At 43.8% G+C, this 27,525-nt stretch overlaps 1 protein-coding gene across 6 annotated transcripts in view; it reads left to right on the top strand.

The window, feature by feature from the left end:
* The window catches only part of PTPRE (protein tyrosine phosphatase receptor type E), a 108,725-nt gene that overhangs the window by 29,159 nt on the left and 52,041 nt on the right, over window positions 1-27,525 (top strand). Inside the window, exon 2 of one of the 6 annotated variants that reach the window (XM_063338280.1) lies at window positions 2,997-3,097. The exons of 3 other annotated variants lie outside the window; for them this stretch is intronic. Coding sequence is in view for 2 of the 3 variants with exons in the window: in XM_063338278.1 (XP_063194348.1) it covers window positions 17,306-17,364 (59 nt within the window). In the remaining variant the exon portion in view is untranslated. Of the gene's footprint in view, window positions 1-382; window positions 448-2,996; window positions 3,098-17,290; window positions 17,365-27,525 lie in introns of those variants that run through there. 2 more of the 6 variants (XM_063338276.1, XM_063338278.1) reach the window with 2 other exon arrangements.

The raw sequence follows: 27,525 nt of genomic DNA, 5'->3' as shown, positions 1-27,525 counted from the left end.
GATGTACGGTGTTCTAGAAAATACCCCCTGTGGGTTCATCTTTCACTAGCTCAAAGGCATTTTAAAGAAGGCATTGCCTTATCTCAGTAACGCATCTTGGAAAGTCGTTTAGTGAGCAAATTGCCAGATAATTGCACTGGTGGTAATTGCATATTAAATTGATCTGCGGTTGAGAAAGATGCTGAAAATGAGCTGGTTTTAATCACGATATCAAAATATTGGTTCTGTTCTATTAATGAGCATGCTATGAAATAAGAATTTGTATGTATTTTTTTTAAGGAAGCGACTTAAGCTGATCTGGTTTGGTTTTTATTTTTAGTTAATGCCTTTAGTTGGTTCCCTGAAAGAATCACAGTTCTGTGCCTGTGTGTGTCAGAGGGAAAACAACGTTTCTGGGATGTTGATGAATGACAGCATGAAAGACTTTTCCATAAAAGACACTTTGAGGTATATTTGTGTAGATTTGCTGAAATATTTTTCTCTTTCCTTCGACACTGCTGTTTTCCTAAGAGTTGCCCACCAGTGACAGCGTGCGCTTTGCTTTTCAACCTGTTTTCAGCAGCCAAGCGTCTGCATTAGTTTGTCATTGTACGTCTGCATTTTCTTTTGCTGACCTGGTCAGGGCAGGTGGTGACTGAGCAGCCGGGAGATGCAGAAAGGCGAGGAGTTTGCCTCTTGCCATGAAGTTTTAAAGCTTTCTTGGCGGTTTCGGTGGTGGCTGGAAAGCTCCTGTTCAGACATGGGAGGGTTCATCTCATAGGATGTTTATGACTTAATTTGCTCTTCTCCCACAAATACACTTTTCTTTATAGTCTTTACTTGACCTATGGACAAAAGGTCTCTTGGAAGCCAGTCCATTTTGATTTTCTGCGTTGTTGGGGTTTAGGGTTGGTTGTGTTCTTTTTTGTTTTGAGGTGCTTTTTCGCAGAGTAGTATTGACTTAGTGTTGACCTAAGTTTAGTTACCGTTGGTGGTGTTGATAATTAGACTCGGCTTTCTGTTGTCCTCTGATACGGCCAAAAAAGACAATGAAGTAGGTGCAAAATCAGTTGGAGCCTGGAAATAAGTTACAGTCCCTTTATTTCGTCTTGTTTATTTTTCAGCAACGCAACTGTGGTTCTTTGGTGGCCTTTCAGGGAAGGTATGTGGTGCACTTGAGCATGAAGGGAGAAGAATTGAGGACGTGATTTCTTTTGAGAATTGCTCCGGTGCTACTTCTGATAAGGCTAAGATAAGTTTTATGAGACAGCTAACTCGCACTAAATTGTACATTAATGACTTCAGCTGGAAAAGCAGATCATAAGCAGAAACATGCCTGCCACAGGGCAGGTTCTTGTAGCTAATGCCTGATGCGATGGGGAAGGAAGGGGTGTTTCGTTCACAGGGTGCAGAGCTGCTCGTAAATGCAGCTTGGTACCATTTCTCTCCATCACTGCATAATGTGTATATAGGATGTACATATATATATATATATATATATATTTTTTTTTTTTTTTGCTGTTGAGAGAGGTGTGTGAGATGGGGAGAAGCCCTCAGCACCCCGGCAGTGCCTCCTGCGCTTGAGGTCTCTGGGATAATCCTCACCACCACAGGAGCGGGCGGTTCTGCCAGGCGTGCTGCGCTCGGAGCTGTATGAGCAAATTATCCTCATTTTCTCCCCTCGATGGAAGGGGCTGACTTGAATCTAGCAAAATCGGAGCTACCCGTCGTTGGTTTTGCAGCTGCCAGTAAGGTTTCTTACCAAAAATTCAGCTCAGCTCTTCCATCTAATGAGGCTTTGAGTTCTTCAGCGTTTTGACGCTTCATCAACTCAAGTTTCTGCTGCCTTTCTGCATGTTCCACCATTAGCAACTGGAGGCATGTTCACGTCTAAAGAAAAAGGCTTTGTTGTGGCTGCTACGTGAAACACACAGTCCCACAAAGCACGTAGGTGAACTCTTAGCTCTCCTCTTCTCACCACCCTGGTCAAAACCAGTGTGAGTGACACCCTTGGTTGGTGTGGCTTCCCAGAAAGCCATTTCCCTGCTTTTGGACATCTGATCGGCTTTAAATTAGCTTTGCCAGCTCACAGAGCGTGACTATTGGTTCTTTCAAATGCCTGTAAAAAGACAGTTCTCCAGAGCCTGCTGAACTCGGAAAACGGAATATGGTTACAATTGCCCTGACTGGGAGATAAACACCTGGCTGCTGTTTCCAAAGGCACCTGCTACCTCAGGTTTGCGCGTCTTTTTCAAACGCGAAATTTCTGTTCTTTTTCCTTCTCGTGAGATGTTTCCCGAGGCGTATGGTGGGGGAAAGTAGTTGGAGATGAGCTTTTGAATTTAACCTCATGCAAAGAGGTTGCGGGAGCCCACTCCTGGGGTGGGGGGAGCGGGGACACCGGTGGGACGGGAGCGGCGCGGCGCCGCCGGCGGCCGATAACCAGGTTTAAAGCAGTTGAGGCCCAGTTTCCCAAGCTGGGTTTTCCCATGGCAGGGGGGAGGCAGCCGGCGTGGGAGTAGGTGTGCGTGTAGGCAAGAGGGAAAACTGCAGGAAAAAAATTCCCGGTGACTTCCCCTTCCCTCCTCCCCCAGTATTTGTAAGTAGGGTGTGATGAGACCGAGGGCTGTATGTTAAGTATTTTGTTTACCTGTACCACGAGTAGATTTTTCTCTGTTATTTCCTGGGGTAGAAATACACGGCCAGGTTCTCAGTAGCTGCTCTGTTGGAAATAAAAGAGGGGACATCACTTTGTTGTGGCTTCAGCCAGTCATTGATCAGCCGGAACGTTTACTTTTCCAGTCACAGGAGGAAAATTTTGCTGTTATAACATGGCCAGAGCCTCTCAGGTTATTCCATTGAATCCGAGGGATGAGCACTTATCACATGCTAAAGCCGCAAGCAAAATATTCATCAATCAGGGTTTCCATCACCAGGGTGAGACTGTACAAACACACTGAATTTATTCTATAAAAAAGCTCACCCTTTTTTTTTTTTTGGCTGATATATTCTGGAAGACGCGTTTGACAGCCAGCAGCGTTCAACTGATCTGAAAAAAATGGATCCCGTGGGGCAGCGGCGTTTGTTCTTGGGCATCTCTGCATCAGTCGGAAAGCAGGTAAATAAAAGGAAAATAAAAGTAATCAGTTTGTATAACGCAATTTAATGAAGTGTGCCTGTATTTCTAGATTGGGGTTGTCCGTGGGACCACAGAGGGGAATTACAGAAGTGTGTCTCCTCTTTTGCCGTGCCGGGGTAAATCTGCCCGGATGCTGCTGGAAGACGCGCGTTGGGGGTGCAGGGGACAGCGAGGGACCGGCAGGGACAGGAGTCCGGACTGGGACAGTGGAAACACAGCTAATTCGCAGGTCTTGCTGAAATACAGCTCAGCTAGCCTATTTAGAGTGAAGGACTGAAAATTAATCACAATTGCTTTTAGTAGGCTGTCCATTGATTGTATAAATTACCTGAAATAATCTCTCCAGGACAATTAAAATTTAAAAAAAAAAAATAGAAAGGGGACTCCACAACAGCAAAACGTGAGTTACTTGGGTGAAAAGAGCTGGAAATGTAATTTGGAGGATCTCCTTCCTTTGTCTCTTGGGCCTAGATATAAATTTTTTTTTTTTCCCCTAAAATGTACACGTGACCCGTCTTTATGAAGCCAGTGCTATGGCTCGGGCTTGAAAGTACAGCGGGACATTTGTGCTTTGAGTGACTGTGGTTCAGAATGTACGGGGGGGGGGGGGGGGGGGAAGGTGTGTGTGGGGAAAAAACCAGTCCAAGGTAATGTTCCCTGGACCAGGAAACGCAGAGAACTAGGAAGGTATTTTAAATATTCGCTGCTTTGAAAGATTTCTTGTTTTGGAGAAGCTCACTTGTTACGGTGTGGCAACCCATTACTCAAAATATAAGATGAAAGTGCAAAACAAAGAAACAAAGAAAGTAAAAATAAGAGTACCTGCGCATTTTTAAATGATACTGCTTTCGTACTGGAGATTTCGGTGACGGTATTTGAAGCCTGTTTCATCAGAAAGGGTTGTTGGAAGGAAGCGAGGTTGACTAGTTTAGTTTCATATCCTCCGAAGCTAAAAGTGGCGCTTCAGTAATTTTTGGGTCCTCCTGTGTCTGGCAAACTAAAATTAAGTGTTTATGTTTCTGTAGCCTAAGGGACTCTGAGCTCAACTGAAACTTTTGGAGTTGTCTTATTAAAAAGTTTCTGTTTAATTAGCTGTTTCATACTGGCGGTGTATTTTTATTGTCAGAAGTCACGGGAACACACTGTTCTGATGCATAAAAATCTGGCTTGATACTTGTAAAATTGCCCTGCCAGTGACAACTTCGAATTCTTTTCCATTGGAAAAGAAAATCTCTATGGTGAAATGAGCCTGGAGGTGCGTGGTGTCTGCTCGGTTGTTCTGCGGGTAAGTGGAAGGGTGGGGGGGGGGCAATTCTGAAATAAGAAATTATTTCTGTAATATTCCCTGGGAAAAGCCCGAGAGCAGCCACGCACCGTGCAAGTGTCTGGGTTGGATTTTCGACCCCAACACAAGCTGTGTCTGGGACCTCAGGACCCCTCAGTGTCCCCGTAATCCCATGGGAAGGGACAGAGCCCTTCCTGGGAACCTCGTGCTGCCCGGGCGCCTCCTGTGGGGTGAAACGTGTTTTTTTCGCCCCTCCTTGCATTCTCCCCCCACCAAATACACCCCTGCTTGTATTTTATCCTCAACGTGTAATGTGAAATAAGTGACCTAAATGTCACCTAAGTGGGTAACGGGCTGCGGAGCCTGTCTGAAGCGCAGGGGAGCGTGTGTTTGTGCATCCTCCACGTGAGGCTGGGACCCACCAGCGGGTTTCCAGGAGCAGAAGCAGATGGCTCGGGCAGACGCACAGCTCTTGCCAGCCTCCTTTCTTTTTTTTTTATTTTTATTTTTTTTTTCAGACGATACCATAATAAACACTGGGGCAGGGAAAAAAAAAGTCATTTTCTTAATTCCAAAAAAAAAAAAAAAAAAAAAATAAAATCTGCCCTTTCAGAAAACAACCGGTTTTACACTGGGAGAAGCTTATTTTGGTGGATGCTGCTGGTGCTTGGCAGCGAAGGGCAGGACGTGTCCCTGCCAGGCAGTGCCAGGTTGTGGGCTCTGCTCTTGCTGCTGTCTGCTCTTGTGTTGGGGAAAATAAAGCTTGCAGATTTGGAACTGAGCGTCCTGTCCAAATGCTGGATTTCTATTTTTTATTTTTTAAGTTAACATACTTCTTTACTTCCAAAATAGAAATATAATTCTCTTCGGTCCAAGGTACAGTCTCAGTCCAAAAAGCTATTCCCATGGTAACAACCCACATCGGGCCAAGGGGTATTTTCCACCCAATAATATTTTTGGATGAAATAGGCCAGCGTCTCTAAACGTGATGGTTGAATCTACAACTTTGTTAGGTGTTTCACTCCAGGGAGGTTCCAAAATGGGACCCTCTTCTGTATTTTCTCCGCGCGGTGTCTTAGAGAAAGCTGTCAAGGGCTGGTGGGGAAACACTCTGCCTTTTTTTTTTTTTTTTTTTTTTTTTTTTTTTAAAAATCCCTGTCCTCAAAGGAAAACATTCCTTGACACCAAAATCCCACTTGCAGAGTAAGGAAGGGAAATAAGCGTTTTGAGAAATCCTTGCAAAACTATGGTTTTGTGAGCTATAACGAAATCTGCTGTAAATACCCCAGGCAGCACTCGAAACTTGCTGGTGTTAAATATTTCCCACGAGCACGCTTCTACATTATTGCAATTGTTATTCTGCTGCTAATCGCATACAATTTTTCTTCTGTTCCTTAGTAAACATGTGCGAGAGTATCAGTTCCTTTTAATAGCATGTCTTGAAAAGAATTGATAAGAATTTGAATGCTCGCTGGCTGTGGATGTTCAGTGCTTTGCCAGGGGTTTAAGATACACGTACGTTTTATCAACAGTTGGTGCCATCCGGAATTCTGGTGGTGATTTTTAAAACACATTCAATAATAAAATATCAGTTTATTCTGCAGAAAGTACGACAGTGAACGCACACCGCTGTTGACGCCAGCTGTCAGTGGAAAGCAAATATTATGTGGGTTGTTTATTTGTAGGCAGCAGAAGCGATGACAGCAACCTACAAGGAAAATCAATAGCTGGATTTTCCATCAGGCACTGCCTCTTGCCAAACCGCCCCTCCTGGATGAAACCGCTTCAAATCAGCGTGTGCTTGCGCACTTCTTTGTTAATTAATGTCGTCGGTATTCGAGTAAAAAGAAAACGTGGATCGTGTATCAATAACGGATGGGGCAAATGGCAAACGCGGGCGCGGGGGTGGCTGGGTGGCGGAGCATCGGTGTTTCCTACCCCAGCGCGATGCACCCAGGAGGGGTCACCTTCCTCCCTGCCAGCCTCTGCCTGGCCCTTCGGGAAGAGGTCTCATCATCTCTTGATTTATTTCTCATCCTATTTTCCCAAGTTACTGTGCATCTGCCAGTTCCTCTTCCTTCCCTGGGATGCGTTCAACCTTGCTTGAAATTTGCTGCTTGGAATTATTGGCTGATTAAACGCTCTATTGGCCATTTTTTGATTGAAGTCCTGCCCCCACCAACATCTTACTGGTCTCCTTCCATTATAAAAGAAAAAAAAAAAAAAAAAAAGGAAGTTAAAAAAAGAAGTTGAGAAGGATTTAGGAGGACTTTATTCACGAAAAAGCAATGGCAAACTGTAGCCTTTTGGCCCCATCTGCTGATGCTGCAGTGGGGAGTTCTGTACAGGCTGTAATTTTTCTCCCAACTTGAGCTGAAAATGGAATTTAAACCTCTGCTGCAAGGTGGTGTTTGTACCTGTGAAGGTCCCAGAGGAGCCGCCAGCCTTTCTGCTGGCACCAGAGTCACCCCGACTTTTCCTTCCCTGGGTCTTCCTGAGTTTGCTTGAATACAAACGGTTACAGCTGCGTCTCAGGAACCGTCTGGCATCCATCTGCTCCCATCCAGTGCAAGTTTTCCCTTCTCTTAGTCTTCTTTACATGTGTTGGAAATGCATTTTTCTCTTCTCTTTCACCCGCTGCTTTCAAACCATATTTGAAACAAGTGATTTACTGCGCTCGGGGTCAGGCAAAAAACCGGGACTATAGCCAAAGGAAGGAAGAGCTGTCATTAAGCGTGGAGAACAAGTGCTTTTTGAAGTTCATTGAGGTGTAAATGAACTTATGCTGCACCCGTTAACATCAGTGAAACTGAATAAGCTCTTTGGCAATTGCAGTGAGGACACGCAACTCTCCAGATCCAGACTATCTCGGATATTTTTAGTTGTTCCTTTAGTCATCAGCTTCCACTTTTGTCTGTGCCGGGCCCCGGTGGGAAAATACAGCAGCTCTTTTCTTCAGAAGGGTCATGCTGTTCTAAGGAGATATGCTTTTTCTCTTCGTTTTTGCATAGAGGGAAAAGGCAGGTTTTTGAGCTCTTAGAATTATTTTGGTGAATACTTATTCCCACCAGAAAACTGTAGTTTCCTTCTCAAAGTGGTGACTTTTTGAGAATTACTAGATGTTAAACAGGTCTGAAATGACGAACCATTGCTCACGATAAGCAGTGAGTTGCTCCTCTAACGGCATCTCTTCCATCTAAGCTGCAACGCTGGGCAAAAGATGAAGTAGCCACCTGGAGAGATGCCTCCACCTTCTAGCAATCTGCTGGGGTTTGTGTGGAGTTGGGTTGCTACCGAGAGTCCGAGTAAACTAAAACCATTCTTGGCAACTTCCAGTGAATGATGGGATTGCTTTAAAATTACTTTAAAAACTTGGCTGAACGAGGCCAAGTGTTATATCCAAGAACTGCCTGGTTTATAGGTCTCCATGTGGTTCTGCCTTCTTGCGTGTCTCTTGAACGCACGAAATGAAGCAATTCGATTATGGGGCTCTAATTATAGATTATAGTGAAAATGTATATAAAGGTTGTAAAAACTCCTTCTTAGCTTCTTTCTGGAAAGAGATTCTGCTCATCCTTGAGGAGGCTTTTTAACTGGAGGCAGGAGTATGGTGCTTTCCTGAAGATGGTGGTGTTGGTGTGCGTGTAGAGGGGAGTATTTAGAGGAGGGAAGAGGTTCCTGAGAGCATCTGCGGTTGTGAGGTTGGGTTGACCTTCTTCCTTTTCCCTCTGCTGTTGACTTGGACTATACTCACCTGTATCGTGTTAGTGGCAGTAAAAACCGTGGTGGTCGGAGTGAACTCTGCTCGTCAGAAGAGTTCAATTCAGTTGTATGCAACACCTTTTTGTAGCTCCTTACATCTACAGGTCAATGTTAAGGTGATGAAGAGGAAATTCAGTTTTTTAGTGGAAAGTCTTGGGAGCTTGGACTCTGATGGGGTCAATGTACCAGGGCTGAAGCTCTCCCTAGCTGAAGACCTATATCGTATTGTGGCTGAACCACAGTACAATGACCTTTATCATTTTTAAAGAACTTTCCTGTTTTTCTCCATGTAAAATTTTTCAAAATAGTTTGAGGCTGCTATACCAGTTAATGAACCCCCGCTGACTATAAACAGAAGTGAATGGGAGCAAACACCAGTCACAGCTGAACCTGCTCTGGAATGGAGCGAGAAAGTGCCAGAAACTCACTGTTTCCCATGTCGAGCTGCAGCAATAACCAAATGTAGTCAACTGCCGTCCAAAACCTACAGGCAGGCAAAGTTGGGATGAAAAGGGGAATGTCACGCACAGAATAATGTACCCGGCATGTTGAAATGGTATAAACAAGGTCTGGAGGAAGTAGAACCTTTCATTTTCATTTGTTGTTAGTCGATGGGGTCAGAAAAAACCTTGGTATTGTAAATTGGGGAATATCTACCTTTCAGGTGGCCAGTCACGATGATACAGGTACAGGGTTTGTCTCGGTACAGGGTTTGTCTCCTTCAGAAAAGCAGCTGTAATGTCTGCGTGATGTTCATCGATGTGGACACAATCTGTGCACGACTGAAATACAAAATAAAAAATATTACCGTTATTACAGAATAACCATTTGGGCTTCGCTGTCTGGCTTGGCAGTGTTTGAACATATGTTTGCTGTCAGCTTGGCTTGCAGATGAAAACCTTAATGTTTCAAACCAACCGGCTCTTGTGGGCTTAAGGGGAGGTGTAGCAGCCCCCAGAGGCTGGTCTGTGGTGGGATTCAGCAGCGTATTCTTGTTTTGGTGCTGGGCATTCCTTTTCCTTTAGCTTCTTTAGTATTTTCCCGAGAACGTTTGTTAGACCCTGTGATTATCAGTATATGCTTCTAAAATGTTTCTATGTTGCTTATTATTTAATTATTAGTATTTCTGCTGTATAACAGGGTTTGCTAGGCGTACTCGCCGTGCAGAAGTGCCTTTGCCCATTAAGCCGAGGGGGGGTTTATGCCGAAGCCCAGCCGGATGCATCGTGCTGACAGTGCTGGATGAGCAGAACAACCCGAATACACGGTTTTAGCCAGCTTCAACTCAATTGATTTGACTTTTTTTTTTTTTTTTTTTTTTTTAAAATGTAAGCATTAAAAGGAAAGGAGGCAGCTTTTTTTTTTTTTTTTTCCTAATTTTTATTTTCAATCTGTCTATTAGCCCCCCCGGCACTTGTATTGGAAGGGCATTTCATTAAACAGTCCGGTTTGTTGTTACGTGGCAGATTGGTACAAGTGACACGTTGCTGCGAGGGACTGCACATGCAAAGCACTTCATTAAGAATATATAATCAGGTTTAAAATCATTAGCTATTCTCCCGATGACTCCGCTGGTGTCATCTCGTTATTATGAAAGGAAGAGAACAAAATGGAAAAACACAGCTTGGTGGGGGCTTCTTGGTTTGTAGGGGTTTTTTTGACTTGTAAATTAGTAAGTGTCTCTCGGCACACAATTATTTAAAGTTCGGCATCAGGAATTGTTGGAGAAGTTAGCGCTTACTCTGACTTTCCTTAATTTAATAAAATATTTGCTATTGAAAAGGTACGGCTCTGGGATGTAAATCAGTTTGAGTTGTATTTTCATTTTGGACTTTATAGTCTGAAAGATGAATAATTTGTAAGTGGTGGGTGGCAATGTCTGTGTACGTATAGACAGGCTATGGATCTCGAAGCAGTCGGACTTGCAGGATGAGAAAAAATTGTTGCAGCCTCATTGTCTGTTGTTCCCTGGAGATCCATCTTCCCCCCGACGATAGCTGCTCGAGGGAAGGACAGCCCTCGCGTTTGGGGACTTGGGGATGTCACAGAAGGGACTCAGCACCTTCCTCCGCCGCAGAGGTTTGCCCTGGCTGTGATTTGTAACCTGCGGTTTGCTGCTCTCACCAGATATTCCCATGTAAGAGTGGATAAACCCGTCAGTAAATCACACCGCGGTCTGCTCATTTCTCTTCCATGGGAGACAGAGCATGTTTCCAGAGCACCAACCTGTTTTACTCTTCCAGAAGCAAAGACAAATGTAGTACCCAGCTGATAAGAGGCTTTGTTTCTCCCAAGTAAAGCCCCGTGGGTGATGGGACTTTGTTCCTTTGCCTGCCCGAATTTATGAGTTGGAGCCTGTTGTCCTACACGAGACCTCTTAGTAATGGTGTGGTCCAAAGTCTTCTGAAAGGAGAAAACACGCTGCTTGGGGTGCACCAGAAGCAAGCCTGGCTGGCAGCTAACGTAACGTGAATAACGTGGATAAATGTGTCTCTTATTCCGATTCAGCAGTAACTTTGCTGGAATAAAAGGAGACTGTTCTCAAGTGAATATTTTAGTATGTCCAAGTTGCACAGTACAACAGGAGCAATGCAGACCTTGTCTTGTTGGTGGGAAACTAGAGGGTAAGACATGAATGGGGGTTAGTTTCATCTCTTTAGATGCTTAGGAAAACGTTCCTATTTGGAGCCTATGTGAAGCCACTGGAGAGAAACCTCCATTTAACCCTTGTTGCAGAGGGTTCTGCTTGGTGGCGCTTCCCTGCCGTTTTGTGTATCAGCTCCTGGCAGTGCCTGGAACACCGGGGTGGTTGTAGCTCCGTGGTCCTGCCCCAAACGCCCCAGCAGAGGACAGTGGCTCTCTGTCATATTGATGGGACTTGGTGGGGGAGCTGCACCCAAAGGGCTCCTCTCCCACTTCGTACCATGACCAAGTGGGAAGCTACAGCAACCCACAGCAGCTATACCGCAACATCGCCATGGCAACCAGCGAAAATAAGGGCCCCTTCTGGGAAAACGAGAGACTTCAAATTTTGTTGCAGCCAAGAATTATTATCAGTGTCTGATTGCAGCGGTAGCACGTCCTTGTTTCAAAGCTTCTCGTCAATAAAAACAAATGGCAATGGCTATTTCTCTAATGCTCGGGTGAAGGGACTTGTGAGCCTGTACTGTTGGCTCAAGAAAAATAAATGGGATTAAGCCAAAAGTATAGGAAAAAATACAGCATTAATTACACTTATAAAACTATTAAAGGCAAGATTAAAAACTAAAAAAAAAAAGTCTGCTGCACTTCTCAGTTCTGCGCGTAGCCTCCATGAAATATGCGTGTATAAAATCAGAACACCTTGATTCCGTAAGTGAAGTTTAAGGTCTAGGTTTTTGTTTTTGTTTTAAGACATTGGAGGAAGTGCACGCATCCAGTCGTTTTGTGATTGCAAGAACCCTATTTTTAATATTGGGCTGCTTTGCCAGCCCTCAAGGTATCAGTTCTTTCTAGTTCTTTATACACAAAACTCTGAAATTCTTGGGTTTTGGGTTTTGTTCTGGTTTGGTTTTTTTAAACAGGAAATTGCTAAATTCTTTATTTAACAAAACTCAAAAACATGTAAATAAAAATGGGGAATTTGATAAATACAAAAGTAGTGTGCTGTTGAGTCAGAGCTTATTTTGCATAGAATTACCATTTCATGTCCTCTTTAGCTAAGAAACTGAACTATGTAAGAAAATACCATATGATATTACATATGGCATTTTAATAACACCTATTTTACATAGCTTCTGCTTAGCCTAACTGATAAATGTGGAACGTAACATTTCGAAGACATCTCACCACTTCTAATGAAAAGTTGGGTTAGCTTGGCAAGCTAGACCATGCTTTTTTTTTTTTGATTTGATTTGATTTTTTTTTAATTTATTTTCCCTTTGAGAAGAGGGGTGAGTCCTCTGCAGTGGGGGGGGCTATTGCCCCATCAGCACGAGTTATTCATTCATCAGCTCTTCCCAAGCCAGGTCACCGTACCAGCATGGAGCGGGGCTTTGCTGGGGCCTTCCTTCTCCTCCTCCTTTAATCACGTTTAGTGACAACTCCTTCTTAAACACGGGTTCAGGTGAAGATTACGGATCTTTTCATGTTATTTCTGGCTCCTGCATTTTAACCATTCATCTGTGTTGATGAGGGAGGGGAGAAAAACGGAGAGTAGATGAGAGCCGGCAGCCAGCAAATGGAGAAGGCGTAGGAGCCAGGAGCGATGTATGAAGATGCCACCCTGCCTGGATTTCTGTGTGTCTATTATAAATGAGGGCTTAGGTGTTTTAACTGATAAAAGTTGATTTTATTCTCGTTCATAAGGTGGGGAAATACATGGGTCTCCCAATGCTAGCATCCACCGGCTGGGATGGTTGGAGTCTTGGGTTTATCTTCTGGCTTCACACAAACTACTCGTGTGTGGTAGTTTGAAAACCTACATCCACACGATTTTAGGTACTTAAAAGCACTCGAAGTTGCCCAATGAAATTTTCCAAACTATCAAGGCACCAGACTTCAGATCTAAGAGACACGATTGTTAACCTCCTACAAGGGTACCTGTATACCTGATTTGAAGACCTGATGTGGTGTCTCACACGTATGATATTTAGAAGTAAATATGAACTGGTTTTAAATTATAGATATGGATACTGTGAGTTTATCTGTGGGAAAACTACTCTTCTCATAGAAATGTTAGACTTTGAGGGAACTTGCTGAAATATTTTTAGCCCTCTGCATAATTTGGGAAGTACTAGTTCCACTGTAGTGTATAAAAAGAGTTTCCAAGATTTACTGTGAATTCAGGAAGATAACAAGCAATCATTACTCAGAAAAACATACTAACTTTTTTTCCGTAAGTATAATCTTAGCATTAGGTTGTTTTTAAGAAATATATTTTGGTCCATGAAATCTGCTTTCCTAAGGTGGAGAACTTGGAGTTGGCAATAAAGACCTGACCTCTGCCCCCTTCCTCCCATTACTAACGTTTGAAGCCTGCAATGGTTTTCCTCTGTTTGTTTATACGTGGAAAAAAGTTGACAGTGGGATCTATCAGCTCCATATGCCATTTCCTTCCTGAGAAAGTGGAATTTTTTATTTTTTTTTTAATCAGAACGTGTAGATAGGATGAGTATTGAATATGCATAACTTCAATCATTCAAAGCTCTTATTTTAAAAATTATCATTGCTACTGTGATATTAAAGCCAGGGATTAAGTTGCCTTCATTGCAAAGTAATGTTGCCTAAACCAAATATTGACAATTAAAGAATATTTAAAAATACAGAATGGGAAGTTCTCAGGTTTGATAAAAGAGTGGTTTGAGTGAGTGATGTGTAATTTGTGGATCTTGTGCTCAGCTGCAGAGATTCAGCCTTGGGTATTACTTGTCCAAGTAATACCTAAGCAAATAAAACCTTTTCCTTTTTTAATCAAAAGTCAATATGGTCAAACCCTGCCCATAATTCCCATTTGCAGTCCAATGTACTTCCCTGTCACTAAGAGACGGGAAAAGAATCTCCGTCCACACTTCTAAAAGAAAGTTATTTAATGATTACTGTAATCTTAGCTTGTGCTGCGTTTGAACGAGCAAGTCTCCAAGGTCATTTTACAAGTGTTTTAGCAGCAGATATTAGACTTTTCTCCAGTGTTTGAAGTTATAATTTTTTTTCCAAAGAACCGTTCCCAACTTTTAACATCAAACCGGAACGTTTTCAGATGATCTTGAACATTTCTGAGAATGCCCTGTCAATTTGCAGTTGAGTCTCCAGAATTATTCTAGATTATCACGTTACTGATGAGACTATGTAAAATACATGGCTGAAACAGCCCCAAGGAAGACTTAAAGATCATTTTAACGCTTTTGGCTTAAATTTCAAGGGCTTTGCTGGGTTTGCATGAAGAATTTCAATAAATATGTATTGGCTGTGTTAGCTTAAATGGTAAGAAAAACGCCGTGATGGGAACGGATTGTAATCCTTTGGTTACCAAGAATGGAATAGAGAAGTATTAGAGGCTTACTGCTTCCATTGTCAGGGGCGTACATGTATTAGGCTGCTTTTCACAATGCGATACAGCCTTTCCCCTAAGTCGATGTACGTGTTGCACGTAGGGAATCCCTATTTTGGGGTATATCTAAGTGCATTCCAGCAGATGCACTCAAAAATTCTGCACAGCTGCCGTTTTATTGACATTATTCACAATTAAAATAATATAACTAAGTAATTTAAATATGGTCACGATTGAAATAATTTTTATACGGTATATTTACTGTCCAGTTATTCTGCAATGCCAATGAATGTTCAAGTGTTTCCTGTTTGAACTACCTGGAGGTAACCACGTACATTCACCTGCCTTGTAAAGCAACAGATTGCCTGGCTCTAAGTTTTTGTCCTCATTTAAAATGTAATCTTTTACCTTGTCCCCAGCTTTCTTTGGTGCCTGGCTTTCCTCGTATGTGTGACGCCGCCTTATTACCGAGCAAAATTTGGCGTATTTTCAGATAAGCAATATATTTCATGTTGATTAAAAGGAATTAAAGATTATAGGCATATAAAGACAAATAAAAATCCTGAAAATGTCTTAGAAATGAGTGTTTGTGCATCACAAAAATATCCTTTGGCAGTTATTTACGTTTAAAGACTCATTGTTTTGCAAGTAGTTTTCATTGCGATGATGAAATTATCCATAAAACTGTACTTTCAGACCCATATATGCATTTTAGAAGTGACATGTGAGCATTTTCCTTTTTTACAGGGTCATAGCGAAGTTGGGTCCCGCACGTCGCAGTTCAGAACGCTGGTGTGCTAGATGCCAGCTGTTACATTTTGGGGGCCGTTTAATTTCTTTGGGATTAATTTTGTTTGTGTATTTGAAATACTAATCCTTCTGAGGCAATATCTTAGAATTACTGAAGGTGATAAATTTTGCTTGGAACCATCTATTTAGCAAGCTCAAATGCCAAGAAAGCTAAACTGAAAATTTATTGTTTGTCACTGTAGTTACTGTTGAATAAAAAAATGTTAGCACCAAGTGCCATAGATAGATAGACTTTTAGGAGAGAGATCTAAGCTTCACTTTAGCAGGTCATTATGTGTATCGTACTGTTATTCAGTTTTCTGAGCCAACAGGATATAAATATCCAGGAAGGAAAATAGAAGGTCAAGTGTAAGCCTCTCACATCAAAGGCGGCCATCCGGCACCTTCCCGCTTTCATTCTGCAAAGCTCTGATGAGAAAAACGTATTATTTTTAATAATGCAAACAAACCAACCAAAAAAAAGTCTAAATTCACTGGGGCTAGGAGTAGTAGAAGGTGGGATTGAGGAAATGGGTGGATTGAGGGGTGTCAGGGATGGTGGCACAGCCCAGGGGTGAGAGCAGGGGCTGACACTGGATCCTTATGCTGGATTTCCCTGGGGAGGGTTTTTTAAGCTACTTTTTGATACAGCTGTTAATGTAAGCGAGAATGTGCCATGTTAAATATGTTGGTTTTTTTTTTTTTTTTTGCTGCAGATAATGCTTATTTATCCAAGGAAGCTCAAAATGTTATGACACTCGCATGATTGTAACTGCAGTGGGAAACAGAGCTTATTTTCTAAATATAGCGATGATATTTAATTTATAATTCTCTCCCCTTCTTTGGGGCAAGAAAAGTTCGCTCTGCTGCTCAGGTTTCTGAGTCGGTGAATGTGAGTACTGAGTGTGTAGCCAACAATGGAAGTAATTTGTAGACATGGGGGCTATACATAAATTGTCTATGTTCTTCTCCTACCCTGCTGAAATGCTCTGTGATTCTGAGGCTGGGCAATGGGGCAGGACGCATCCATGCCCAGTTGGGAAACCATGCCCAACTGGAAGGGTGGCTGGTAGACCTGATGGCTGTGCTGCCATCCAGAGGGACCTGGACCCCATGGAGATGTGGCCCAGCAGGAACCTGGTGAAGCTCAACAGAGATGTGCCAAGTCCTGCCCCTGGGGAGGAATCCTGCCTGCGGGGCGACAGCTGGAGCAACGCCACTGCCCATTTAAATCTGCTGTAGGATCTAACTTTTGAAAGCTGCCCTTTGGTCGACTGATGTTATGCATACTTGGCTTTAGCCCTGTGTGGCGCGTTAGCGTTTTAAACCTAGTTTTTTAAACAAGAGCTCGTGCAAGAATGGCTGGCATTTAAAATTCAGCTGTGTGTATGCAAATATTCATTGTGGCTTAATGACTTTGCTCATTTTGAATAAATCAGATTGTGATATTTTTTTAGTGCTATTTAAAACCTGCCATCAGAATGCATGCATGCAATATACTGCCTGTGCTTGAGTTGGGAGTAAAGCCGGTGGGAAGGTCGGTGATAATAAGCTGCGAGGTCTGCTGTTGTCCAGGGGAAACCTTCTACGTCCCCCAGTCAGCTCCTTCTGTCTTCTTGACGTCTCTTGGACTGGATGATCCAGCAGTCCTCTAGGATGGCAGTTGCACAAAGATGAATGTAAATATTGAAATGTCCCAAAATGCGGTAGGTTGGCTTTGCTGTCAATGCTGATGGTTGCTCTTCCCGGCTTTCTTGTTAATAGATTCATGCGTTCCGGACAATTTGCACCCTTTGGCACAATTTTGTCCTTTATGGATGCATAACATAGTAGGCTGAAACATTGCATAGTCAAAAGTAAGAGATAACGTAGCAATCAGCGTTTTGGAAGCAGGTCTGAAATAGATGAAGTATGCTCTTTGCTGAATATTCAGACAATATAAGCCTTGCGAAGGCTGCGCAGCTATCTTGCATATTTATGAGACGATAGTCTGCCCTTGCTAAAGCAGCGTACGGGGGGACTTCCATAGCCGTGACGTCTCTGGCATCTCAGCAGATCTCACAAACACAAAACGTTTGGCATAAATATGTTGTTTTAAGCAGCAGTGAGTAACCTGGATTATTTTTCCGTAAGGTTTTCAAGAAGAACCGTGCTGCAGTATTACTAGTTCACAACAAATACCGCTGTTGAGCAGAAAACCTATTTCTGTGTTGAAGGTGGCTATTTACATTTAGGTGGTGTTAGAGAAAGAAAACCCCTGATGTAATTATTTAGTGAAGCCATGAGACCAAAATGAATAACATGTCCCCGGTTGCCTGATCTAATGATACATTTTCTCAAAGGATGCAGCAGCTCCACCGCAGAGAGATTCCTGTATTTTGGGTAAGTAGCACAGTTTTTGGAGAAGGCGGGGAAGCCACTGACCTAAATACATGTTTATCTGAGAACTATTCCGTTCCAGGGAGGTTTTAAAATAAAAGCCGTCTTAATCTTAGCCCTTAAAAGTAGGGGTTAAAGGGGTTTAAAAGCCCTTAAATCAATAGGGGTTTGGAGATTTTTAGGGTTACAGGACCCAATAAATTTGCATGGGCTTTTCTTGTGTTATTCTGTGTTTATTGCATAGTTTCTTTAATAAAATTGCAATTTATCATTGTCGTGGATGGTGATATATTAGTAGTATGAACTTAGAATTGAGGTACAGAACAGATTTAAAGTGCACCATCTTAGACTGAACAGTATACCTAATTTTCATTAATTTTTTTTAAATGGATATTTCAGAGGAGATGGTTTTCTGGCTGTTACAGTTCAAATTTCTTTAAGGCTCAGAAGCAGTAGGTAGAGAAACATTTTTCTTTACTCATGAGGTGCTGCCAATAATTTTTTATATACTGTGACCAGTGATTTTTGTTTTCTCTTCCTGCTGTTCTTGCATCTGTAAGTGGCATCCCTAATGTACTAAAGAGGCTGCAAACGTGCCCTCTGGTGCATAATTTATTTTCCTTCCACTTGAACTCTCTCACCGCAGCCTGTCGGCCGCTCGCTCGGGTCCAAGCTCCCCGTCCGTAACCTGCCCTTCCCCGGAGAGCCCCGCGGCTGCTGGCTTGTGGCTTGGAGGAGGAGTGGGGATGGGGGAGGTAGCGGGGGCTGGAAAGGAGGAGGCAGAGCAGCCGTAGGTGCCTTTGCAAAGGCCTTATTTCCTCTACAAAATGACAATACAAAAAAAAATTGGAACATCAGCCGGGGATTCCATCATTGCCAGCTCCTGCAGCCTGTAACGGGCTGCCCAGGGCAGTGGTGGAGGCACCACCCCCGGAGGTGTTTAAAAGCCGGGCAGACGTGGTGCTTGGAGATATGGTTTAGTGATGGTTTTGTCAGAGTTGGGTTGATGGTTGGGCTAGGTCTGAAAGGTCCCTTCCAACCTGGGCAATTCTGTGATTCTATGATTCCTTCCCTGAGCATGAAGAACTATTTGTTGTGCAGGGCATGGCTGTAGGATGCCGTTAATAAAATATTTGTGAGGATGGAAATCAAATTAAATAATAATTTCAGCAAATTGCACTGCCTGCAAAGACTTTTTCAGCCACCGAGGATGAAGAGAGATATCTTGGAGGCAGAGTAACTTTTTTTTTCCTTGAAGCACGAATTGAGTGGAAAGGAGCAGAGGAGGGTGTAAGGCAGAAACCTGGACCGTCAGAAGGCACCCTGTCCTGCAGATGCACGGAGAGGAGGTATATGTTTGGGGACAGAAGTGTTGTCACATCACTTCAAGGAGGAAAAGGGAAAACAATGCAGCCGTCAGCCCTTATTTAAGGAAGTCTTTCTGTTGACTTGCGTGAGAAATCATGAACTTCAGGCTGTACTCAGCAGGGCAGACACTAGGAGCTGCTCACAGATACCAGGACTCTCAACCCTGATTTTTGCAAATATGTTAACTACAGCACACTTTTTGTCGTTTACTGCCCAGCTTTGTTCCTCATTAATTATTAACTAGTTAAGTTCTTACAGATCAGCCCCTAAGGCTGTTGTCGTTGACAATTGGGATGCTCAGATGATGGTACTGGATTTTTTCAGATGGGGGCGGGGGGGGGAAGTTTAATAATGTTCCGGGAATGAAATTTATATTTGCATTCAGAAGAAAAAAATTAGAAGCCATGCAGCATTAGACCAAAGAAGTTACAGAAGAATTATCTGTGTGCTTCTTGATGCATAAAGGCTTCAGCCTTAAGCTTTCTGCCTGAAGTGCACTGCTTTGGGGCAGGTTAATTATAGAAGGCAAATGGACTTTTCTGCGTTTGTCCGTATATTTTGAATTACAGTTGAGAATGTAAATGATTTCTCTAATTAAGAGAGTTTAAAGTTTCCAGTCTTAAGATCCTCGGTGCCCAGGTGCTCCTAATGGGCGGGGACGTTATTACACACTGACTTTCTGCATCTGGGAGAGCCAATAATTTCTAGCAAATTGGAGATGAAAAGGTAAAAAAAAAAAAAAAAAATTGCTGTTGTCGACCTACATGTGCTCTGCAGTTTGGCATCATTTGAGAGACGGTGTTTCTATCTTAGAGATACTGCAGAGCCTTTTTAAACATAGAATCGTAGAATGGTTTGGATTGAAAGGGACCTTAAAGCTCATCTCATTCCAACCCATGGGCAGGGAGACCTCCCACCAGCCCAGGTTGCTCCAAGCCCCGTCCAACCTGGCCTTGAACCCCTCCAGGGATGGGGCAGCCACAGCTGCTCTGGGCAACCTGGGCCAGGGGCTCACTGCCCCCACAGCAAAGAATTTCTTCCTGAGATCTCAGTGTGGTTGGAGGCAACTGCTGCTGAAGAAGCAGTGACGGAGCTGGCGGTGCCCTGGGCTGCTGGTGATGGCTTGGGCTGGTACCAGCTCTCGGACACAGGGCAGGGGGCACCCAGCCCACCCCGCAGAGCAGTTGCTGTACTGGGAAGAATTGTGGGCAGGGTCTATTATCTTTTCTGCATTTAAATCGCTGCTAAATAAGTTCGTGAAGTAGCAGCCCTGTGCATCTGGAATGGAAATAGGGAAAATTGTTATCCTTTATGCATACGAGCAAACTTCTGGTTAGACTTCTTGGATGAGGGATGTTAGGAAAGGGCACTGTATGTGCAGAAAAAGGGGAGCGGGGGCTTTGCTGCTGCTGCATAGGGTCTTTGCCTCCGCAGATGGAACGGGATGCCCTGGTGGGATGCGGTGTGGGCATTGATAAGGGACTCAGTAATGGTTTTCTTCGTAAGAATCCCTTGCTTGTGATTCCTCCTGTCTATTCCCTCGTAGACCAGAAACACTTGAGTGTATTTGGTGTTTATTTTTCCCTAAAACTACTTTTTAAAAAGGTGGTTAAAATGCTGTAAGTTGATATTTATTGGTCGGTTAGGTCTTGCATACCTCCCTTGTGAATAGTAGCACAAAAGCGTTGGTCTGTACCAGCTTTTCTGAATTACTCGGAAAGTAGGTTCGGGTTAGTATTTATTATTTTGCTAGCACCTTAGCTATGCTTAGGGCCGCAGGGTAAAACGTGATTGAGGATGATATTTCATTGCTTGGATGCTGTGATCCTGCTTTTAGTGCCAACTAGCAGAATAATGGAGATGCCATCGCAGTGTTTATGCCGAAGATAAATTCACTTCTTCCCCCACCTACTCTGTGAACAGGATTGCTGTACCTCTGCCGAGAGCAGATGTGTCACACCAGCTGCCACAGCAGGGTACCCGACATGGAAGTTAAAGGATTTTGTTCAGTTCACTGCTGTCAGACAGCTCAACAAGCTATTGCTTCAGGAACTCCTTGGGTTCATAACGAGAATTGGATGGCTGTCTTAGCTCTGTATCAAACACAAGTGCAAAAAATGTAGTGATTTTTTAATAGAAAAAAAGGCACACTTACAGGTACTTAGCAGCTTCTGAGCAACATTATGACAACTGTTACTCAGCCGAAGCAGCAGCGTGCTTGGTGGCGAATGAAACAACAATTAAAAAAAAAAAAAAATTGGAAACCTTTAGTTCTTGTTTCGAGCTGTTTTCTCTATTAGAAGAACAGAACTCCTGAAACTGGAAGCACTGTTTCTGAGGAAGCTGTTGCTTCGCAACGCTAGAGGTTTAGAGCGCGCAGCTGGCGGGCGGCTGGGTAGGTGGATGGGCGGCAGCACGAGGTTTGCAGGGGCCGCTTGGGCAGGGGAAGGGCCAAGCCCAGGAGGAGCGGGCGGAGTTGAGAAATAAGAACAATTCATTCAGTGGGGCAATAGGGAACACTGTCAGCAGTAATTTTTCTGAAATGTCTTATATTAAATTTCTTTTCGGTGTTCTTTTAACACGTATCTCGGACGATTTCACTTTCACTCCGTATATTGGACGTTCTGCCATTCTCCCACACAAGGGAGATGGTTAACTGGCTCGTTTGGGCGTGTGTGCTATTTATTTTTTTTTTTTAATTTTGGTTTGGTGTTTTCCCCCACGTGAATTCTTACCAGTCGATCAGAGCATCTTCAAGCTGAGGCTCAATCCCGTTTCTCGCGGGAAGTGCACACTAACTAGGAAAGTGAGCAAGAGCCTTGCGTTAGAGATGCTGATACTTCCTCATTCACCCCAGAGAGACCGGAGTTGGCTGCGGGAGAAGAGTCCCCGCTGCCAGCTGTAATTTGAAGGGGTGACAAATCATCTTTTATAGCTCATCGGGAGCCTGGCTTGGCAATATGAATGTCATTGCCTTGAGGAACGAACATGAATCCATCAATTTGTAGGGCTATAAAAGCGAGATGATGATGATGAATGGGAGGTGAGTCAGGCACTCGGAAAGGACGTCTCCAGCGGTGTGGCCTTCGGTAGTTCGGGCAGCTCTGTGTCTATCAGTGCAACCAGCAGAGATCATGATCATCGTTGGTAGACTTTACTCCAACTCTCGGTATCTTTGATTTCAGAATCATTTATCTGAAATGGTCTTCAGCTGGTGTGTAATTTGAAGGCGATATCTAGCATCATTTTTTTTAGTGTATACAAGTTTACAGCTCAATTTTTAAGCTTAAATGTGCAAGTAGTAGTGCTAAGAAAAACTTGTGCAAAGCTTTATCTGTTTTTCTAAACTTAATTTAAAGATTTATTTTTTTAAAAAAGCTTACTGTCTGTATCATGCAGATTAAACTGAAGAGTGCCTGTGTCCTTTAGTAATCCGTAGGTACAGGGAAAATGAGATACACACAGCGCGGGATGTTTCTAGACCCAAAATCTTGCCTGTTATTTTGTTATCGGTACCTCACCTCCTCCGAGCTGTCTATTTCTTGGTCCCGTTGCAAGGAGGCTTTGCTGATAGGGTGTCTGTTCGTTAATTCAAGAGTATTTTAAAGCCAATTAGATAACAGAACAAAACATTTGGCGTGTTTAATTCCAATGCACTGGGGGTATATTGTAATCTGCAGGAAAAGGCTGAGTGGTTTAAGCCACTCGTTTGAATACAGCCCAGGTTGGCCAGTTGCTAAGTTGGGCTTGTAAATCCAACTCGTACCAAACGAGGTGTTCCACTGAGGGAAGGCTTCTCTTCGAAGTCAACACAAATTGTCCAACAGAGCGGCGAGAAGGAGAGCAGGGTGGGGGGTGAGTGTGTTTTGAGTGAAAAGCCCCTATATGAGAAGAGCAGAGTTTCGACACGCTTTGAGAGCCCAAGAACCGCAAGAGCGAGGGCTGTGTGCTTCCTCCCTGGGTGAAACTTCGCGAGGAATCTCTGCACATTTATACTTGGGGGGGGGTTGGTTTTCCTTTGCTGCCGGCATTTATAGAAATGTAGTAAATGTCGAGCTGTAATCCTGGGTCAGCCAGAGGAAAGGAAACATGTTTTTCCCCAGTGATAAAACATTGGATCTCTCTCTGCTGCATTTCAACACATGTCCGGGATCTCTCTGCTTTTTCTTACATTAATTCTATAAATAAACAAACAAACAAACAAATAAACTTACAATATTTATTTTAAAAATGTCTTTTTTAGGAAGTTTGCTACCATTGAGCAGTGCAAAACCTATACTTTTTAGATGACCTGTACAAAACTGAAAAGTCTGACCGATTCCTTGCAATCCTGTGGCATTTCTTGGCTGTGCCGCAGGCTGGTGCCAGGGGAAGCTCCGCGGGGCTGCCTTGGCCGGGCCGGTTCCTGGGGGGTCAGCAGCAGAGCCCTGCCTGCTCTCCACTTGCTGCCTGCACAGAGATCATTTGGTTTGGCATTTTCTTGCTGATCGTTCTTTTCTTTGAAGAGACGGATAGATTTTTAAGGTATAATGTTACATTAAAAAAGCAGAATTTTGAGTCTTGACTGCTAGAAGTTAATATAAGCAGCTGCATGCTCTGTGCTGACCTTCAGAGATGTTGAAGTACTTTATTATCGGACTCTGTTTCCTTTTTTGGTCTTAATGGTAGCGGTGGGTTGTTTTTTTTTTTCATTTCCTTTTAAAACAGAGTTGACTGATTTTTGTCCAATGATCTGAACTTAGAAAATGTTCTCTGAGCTCCCACTTACCGAGTTGGGTTTTTTTTTAAGAGTACGTATTGTGATTTTGAATGGTATGCAGGTGTTTTAAATGGAAATGCAAACGTTTTAAATATTTAAATCGCGCCTTCCTGCCCTGTCCCTTACTCATTTTTCTCCTATGAAAGAGGTTAATTTTTGGCAGAGTGCTGGAGGGGAGCGGCTGCCCGGGCTCCGAGGATCACACCTGCCTCAGGGAGGACATCTCTCCAAAGGGATGACAGTGATTTGGTTTTTCTGTTTTAATATCTTCCGAAATATTTCCATTTCTCCAAATCTGGGACAAGTTTAAAGTTCGAGAAGGCTTCAAACTTTGAAAGATGCTCCAAGGACCAAGCTCAGCGCAGAACTGTTTTCTTGGGTTTTCTTGTGTTTTCCCCATCCAGTGCTGATCTGAGCCGAAACGATGGAAAATTCACTGCATTCCCACAGAGGAGGTTTCACTGGTGAATTGCCCTCGTGGTCCAGCGTCAGTGCGTCGGAGACGGTGTTACGGGGAGGAGGTGGGAGTTCTTGCTGCAGCTAACCTCCCCAGCTGCTGCGGAGCAGAGCGTTGGAGACCTTGTTACTAATGTAATTTTTCTATCTGGTGGCTTCTCCTGCCTGCATCAGCGTTTTCCTCTTGGGGTTAACTTTTTTTTTTCCCCCCTAGCTGTTCCTCTTTTATGATACTAATTCTTCTTTTTTGGACTTGAGCAAAGATAAATCTTCTCCCCCCGCCGCCAAGAAACCTTAATCTTCTGTTATGCCGCGAAATGTTGCAGATAGCTTACGCAGGAGGGATTTTATTTTCTCAGGGCAGAAGAACAGCATGTGTTAACGCTTTCAGCACCGGTTGTGGCGATGCTGAAGCTGTGCCCGGGGTGGCGATCTGCCCTCCTGCAGTGAATCTTCAGGGTGTGGGGGAGTCCCGGGGATGCAGGCACTCAGCGTCCCGGGGATGCTCCCCGTGGTTTCTGCGGACAGGCTTGAGTGCCTGCATCCCTGGGACGCAACACGGGCTCCGAGAGCTGCCGGCAAAAACCACACTGCAGGCTTGGATTTTACATTTCTAATAACTCAGAGGCTTGCTCATTTAATTTTAATAGTAAATGCAGTTTCTATTTATTTCTTGAGACTCTAGGCTGTAAAGAACTTTACTATCCCTAGAAATTTGCATTGGTAATGATTTATTTTTTTTTTTGAGATAAATGGCTTCTTAGCAGGCCTAGAACTTAATAATGGATGAGAAAAATCAGATGCAATTCATGTCCCAAAGCCTTATTTTGAAATTAAGCTGCTGCTGTTGATACCATAAATTTAGCTATATAAAGTGAATATATCTGCTAACTTAGGGAATGTCGCAGGAAAAGAGAAATACCGAACACCGGTGACAGATGCTACAACATATATATATATGTATAATGCAGGCCCAGCTATTGCTTTAGTTGTTAGTGCACGGGAGCTGGAAGAGCAGAGCGCTGCCGTCTGTCCCCAGGACGGCGATGCCTTTCAAATAAATAATTGGAGTATCAGGCTTTTGATGAACGCTCAGCAAGCAACTAAATATAAAAGCAGATGTTACCCTTGAGTCTCTGGGCGTGTTTCCGTGCGATGTTAGTAAGATACGACACCAGTCACAAAGCAGGTGTTACATGAAATTATCTGAGGCGTAAGTTCAACATCTGGCATAGCTTGCTTCATTAGTTTTGTAATTGTTTCTTACGCATTTAATTTGCCGCGTAGCCTGGCTGGTCAACGGGACGTGCTTTTGGTTGGAATCTGCCAATTGTCACAAGTAGCGTGTGGCCATCTATTTCCTTAACCTTTGGTTTGGTTGCTGTTTCACCGTCACTGCTGTCAGCCTCAGGAGACCATTAGATTGTATGAAGGATAAATATTACGGGTAAACTTTTAGTAGTTAAACTTTTAGTGCTTCTTTGTAAAAAATGAGTAGCTGGAATATACTGTGTTCAGTTTGGGTCCCTGCTGTACAACAAAGATGTGGACAGAGGGTCCAGAGAAGGGCCACCAAGACGATCCAAGGATGGGGAAGCCTGCCATGTGATGAAAGGCTGAGAGAACTGGGTTTGTTCAGCCTTGAGAAAAGAAGGCATAGAGACCTTCTCACCACGTTCCTGTATCTAAAGGGTGGCCTCAAAGAAGATGAAGACTCCCTTTTTACATGGAAAAGGCGAGGGGTAATGGGTACAAGTTACTCTTGGGGACATTCCAATGGGACACAAGAGGAAAATTTTTCACACTGAGAACAACCAGCCATTGGAATGGTCTCCCAGGTAAGTGATGGATCACCCAACATTGGAAGCTTTTAAGATCCAGCTGGGCAGGGTGCTGGGCATCTTGTCTAGACCATGCTTTTGCCAAGAAAGGTTGGATCAGATGAGCTTGAGGTCCCTTCCAACCTGGTATGCTAGGATTCTATGAAAACTGGAGATATATATCTATATATACACACACAGGTTTCCTAAGTGAAAGCTGCAGAGGAAAAAAAAAATGCTACAAAGAGGATGGATTTTTGCCTGTTGTAAACTGCAGTGTGCTGTTTTGAAGTTGATGCTTTCTGTGAGCCCCTGGGATGTACGAAGTGAGCGTGGTCCTCTGCTTGCCTCCTGTGATGAGTGGCTTAGTTTGAAGATCAAGAACACCTGTTGCTGTAGCTTTAAAAATAATCCCCAAAGCGACATTTACTGTGGTGTTCTCTTGTATTTTGAAAGATTCTGGTTCATGCTATTGTCAATGTTTGGATAGAGCTGGCTCAGTGTGAGGAAGCTGTATCCAAACACCTCCAGAGAGGGGTGTTTTCCCAGTGCTGTTTGGGTTCTCGGTGGTGGGGAATGCCAGCAGCTTGGTGGTGGTCGCTCTTGCATGGCTGGCAGAGGGGGTGTGGATGGTGTATCCGTGCTCTTGACATGGGGGTCCACATCGGCCAGCTCAGAGGTCATAACAGGAGTTGAGAAGCGCTTTGGGCATGGTTATAGGAAATGCTCTGTTCTTAAAGAAAGGGGAGAGCCTGCGGTGGGGGCCTTGGGGAGTGGTGTCTCTTTAGGCATTATTGCAGCTTGAAGAGCAACTGTTTGTCTGCAGGACAGCAAGGTCCAGAGCTGCGCAAGCTCTGCCAAGGAGGCTGCAAAGAAACAGTCCTTGTAAGCAAAGAGAGATGTGGAAACCCACCTGCAGTGTGTGTGTGTGTCAACTGCAGGCATGGCCCAGCTACTCCTGAAAAGGCTGAGATCCCGGTCCCAGTCTGAGGTGCCCTGCCCTGTATTTACTGGTGCCACCCTGAAGTCCCTTGGCTGTGTCTGCTTGGAAGCATGTGGGCACCTCAGATTCACTGTCTCAGACGTTGGTTGGGCTCTGCTTGTGAGTTTGATCATTGAACTGGTTCAGATTGAAAAAAAAAAATAAGCCTGCCTTCCCCCTTGTTTTAACCTGATTGGTTGGCAGTACGATGTATGGTTGTGTTGGCGTAAGTAGGAACAAGTTGGGTGGTAGGAAGACAAAAGGTATAAGAACATGTAAAGCCTTGTGCTGTCAGACCCTTTGTGATTTAGAGCAGCAGTCAGAGGCTGATAGAGCCCCTGGGGCATTGTCTCTGAGCTGTGCCGGTGCGTGCTGGGAGGAGGAGGAGGCTTCATAGAATCATAGACTCATAGAATGGTTTGGGTGGGAAGGGACCTTTAAAGGCCATCTAGTCCACCTCCCCTGCCATGAGGAGGGACATCTTCACCTAGATAAGGTTGCTCAGAGCCCCGTCCAACCTGACCTTGAATGTCTTCAGGGATGGAGCATCTTAGACTTCTTTGGGCAACCTGGGCGAGGGTTTCACCACCCTGAGCATAAAAACTCCTTTCAGTCTTGGCCAACCCCATGCCCCAATGAACCTGCTGGCGGAGGGTGTCAGCCATGTGCAGGTGTGGTACAGAGCTGATGAGAGTAATTATAAGCCTTGAATCACATTTGTACCATTTTTTTTTCCTCCAGTTATACAGTTCCTAAAAACTTATATTGCAGCAGCAGCA

This window comes from Chroicocephalus ridibundus, chromosome 6 (genome assembly GCF_963924245.1).
Source record: "Chroicocephalus ridibundus chromosome 6, bChrRid1.1, whole genome shotgun sequence".
NCBI classification, from domain to species: Eukaryota; Metazoa; Chordata; class Aves; order Charadriiformes; family Laridae; genus Chroicocephalus; species Chroicocephalus ridibundus.
Note: the sequence above shows the minus strand (reverse complement) of the source record. Positions and strands in the feature narration are given on the sequence as shown.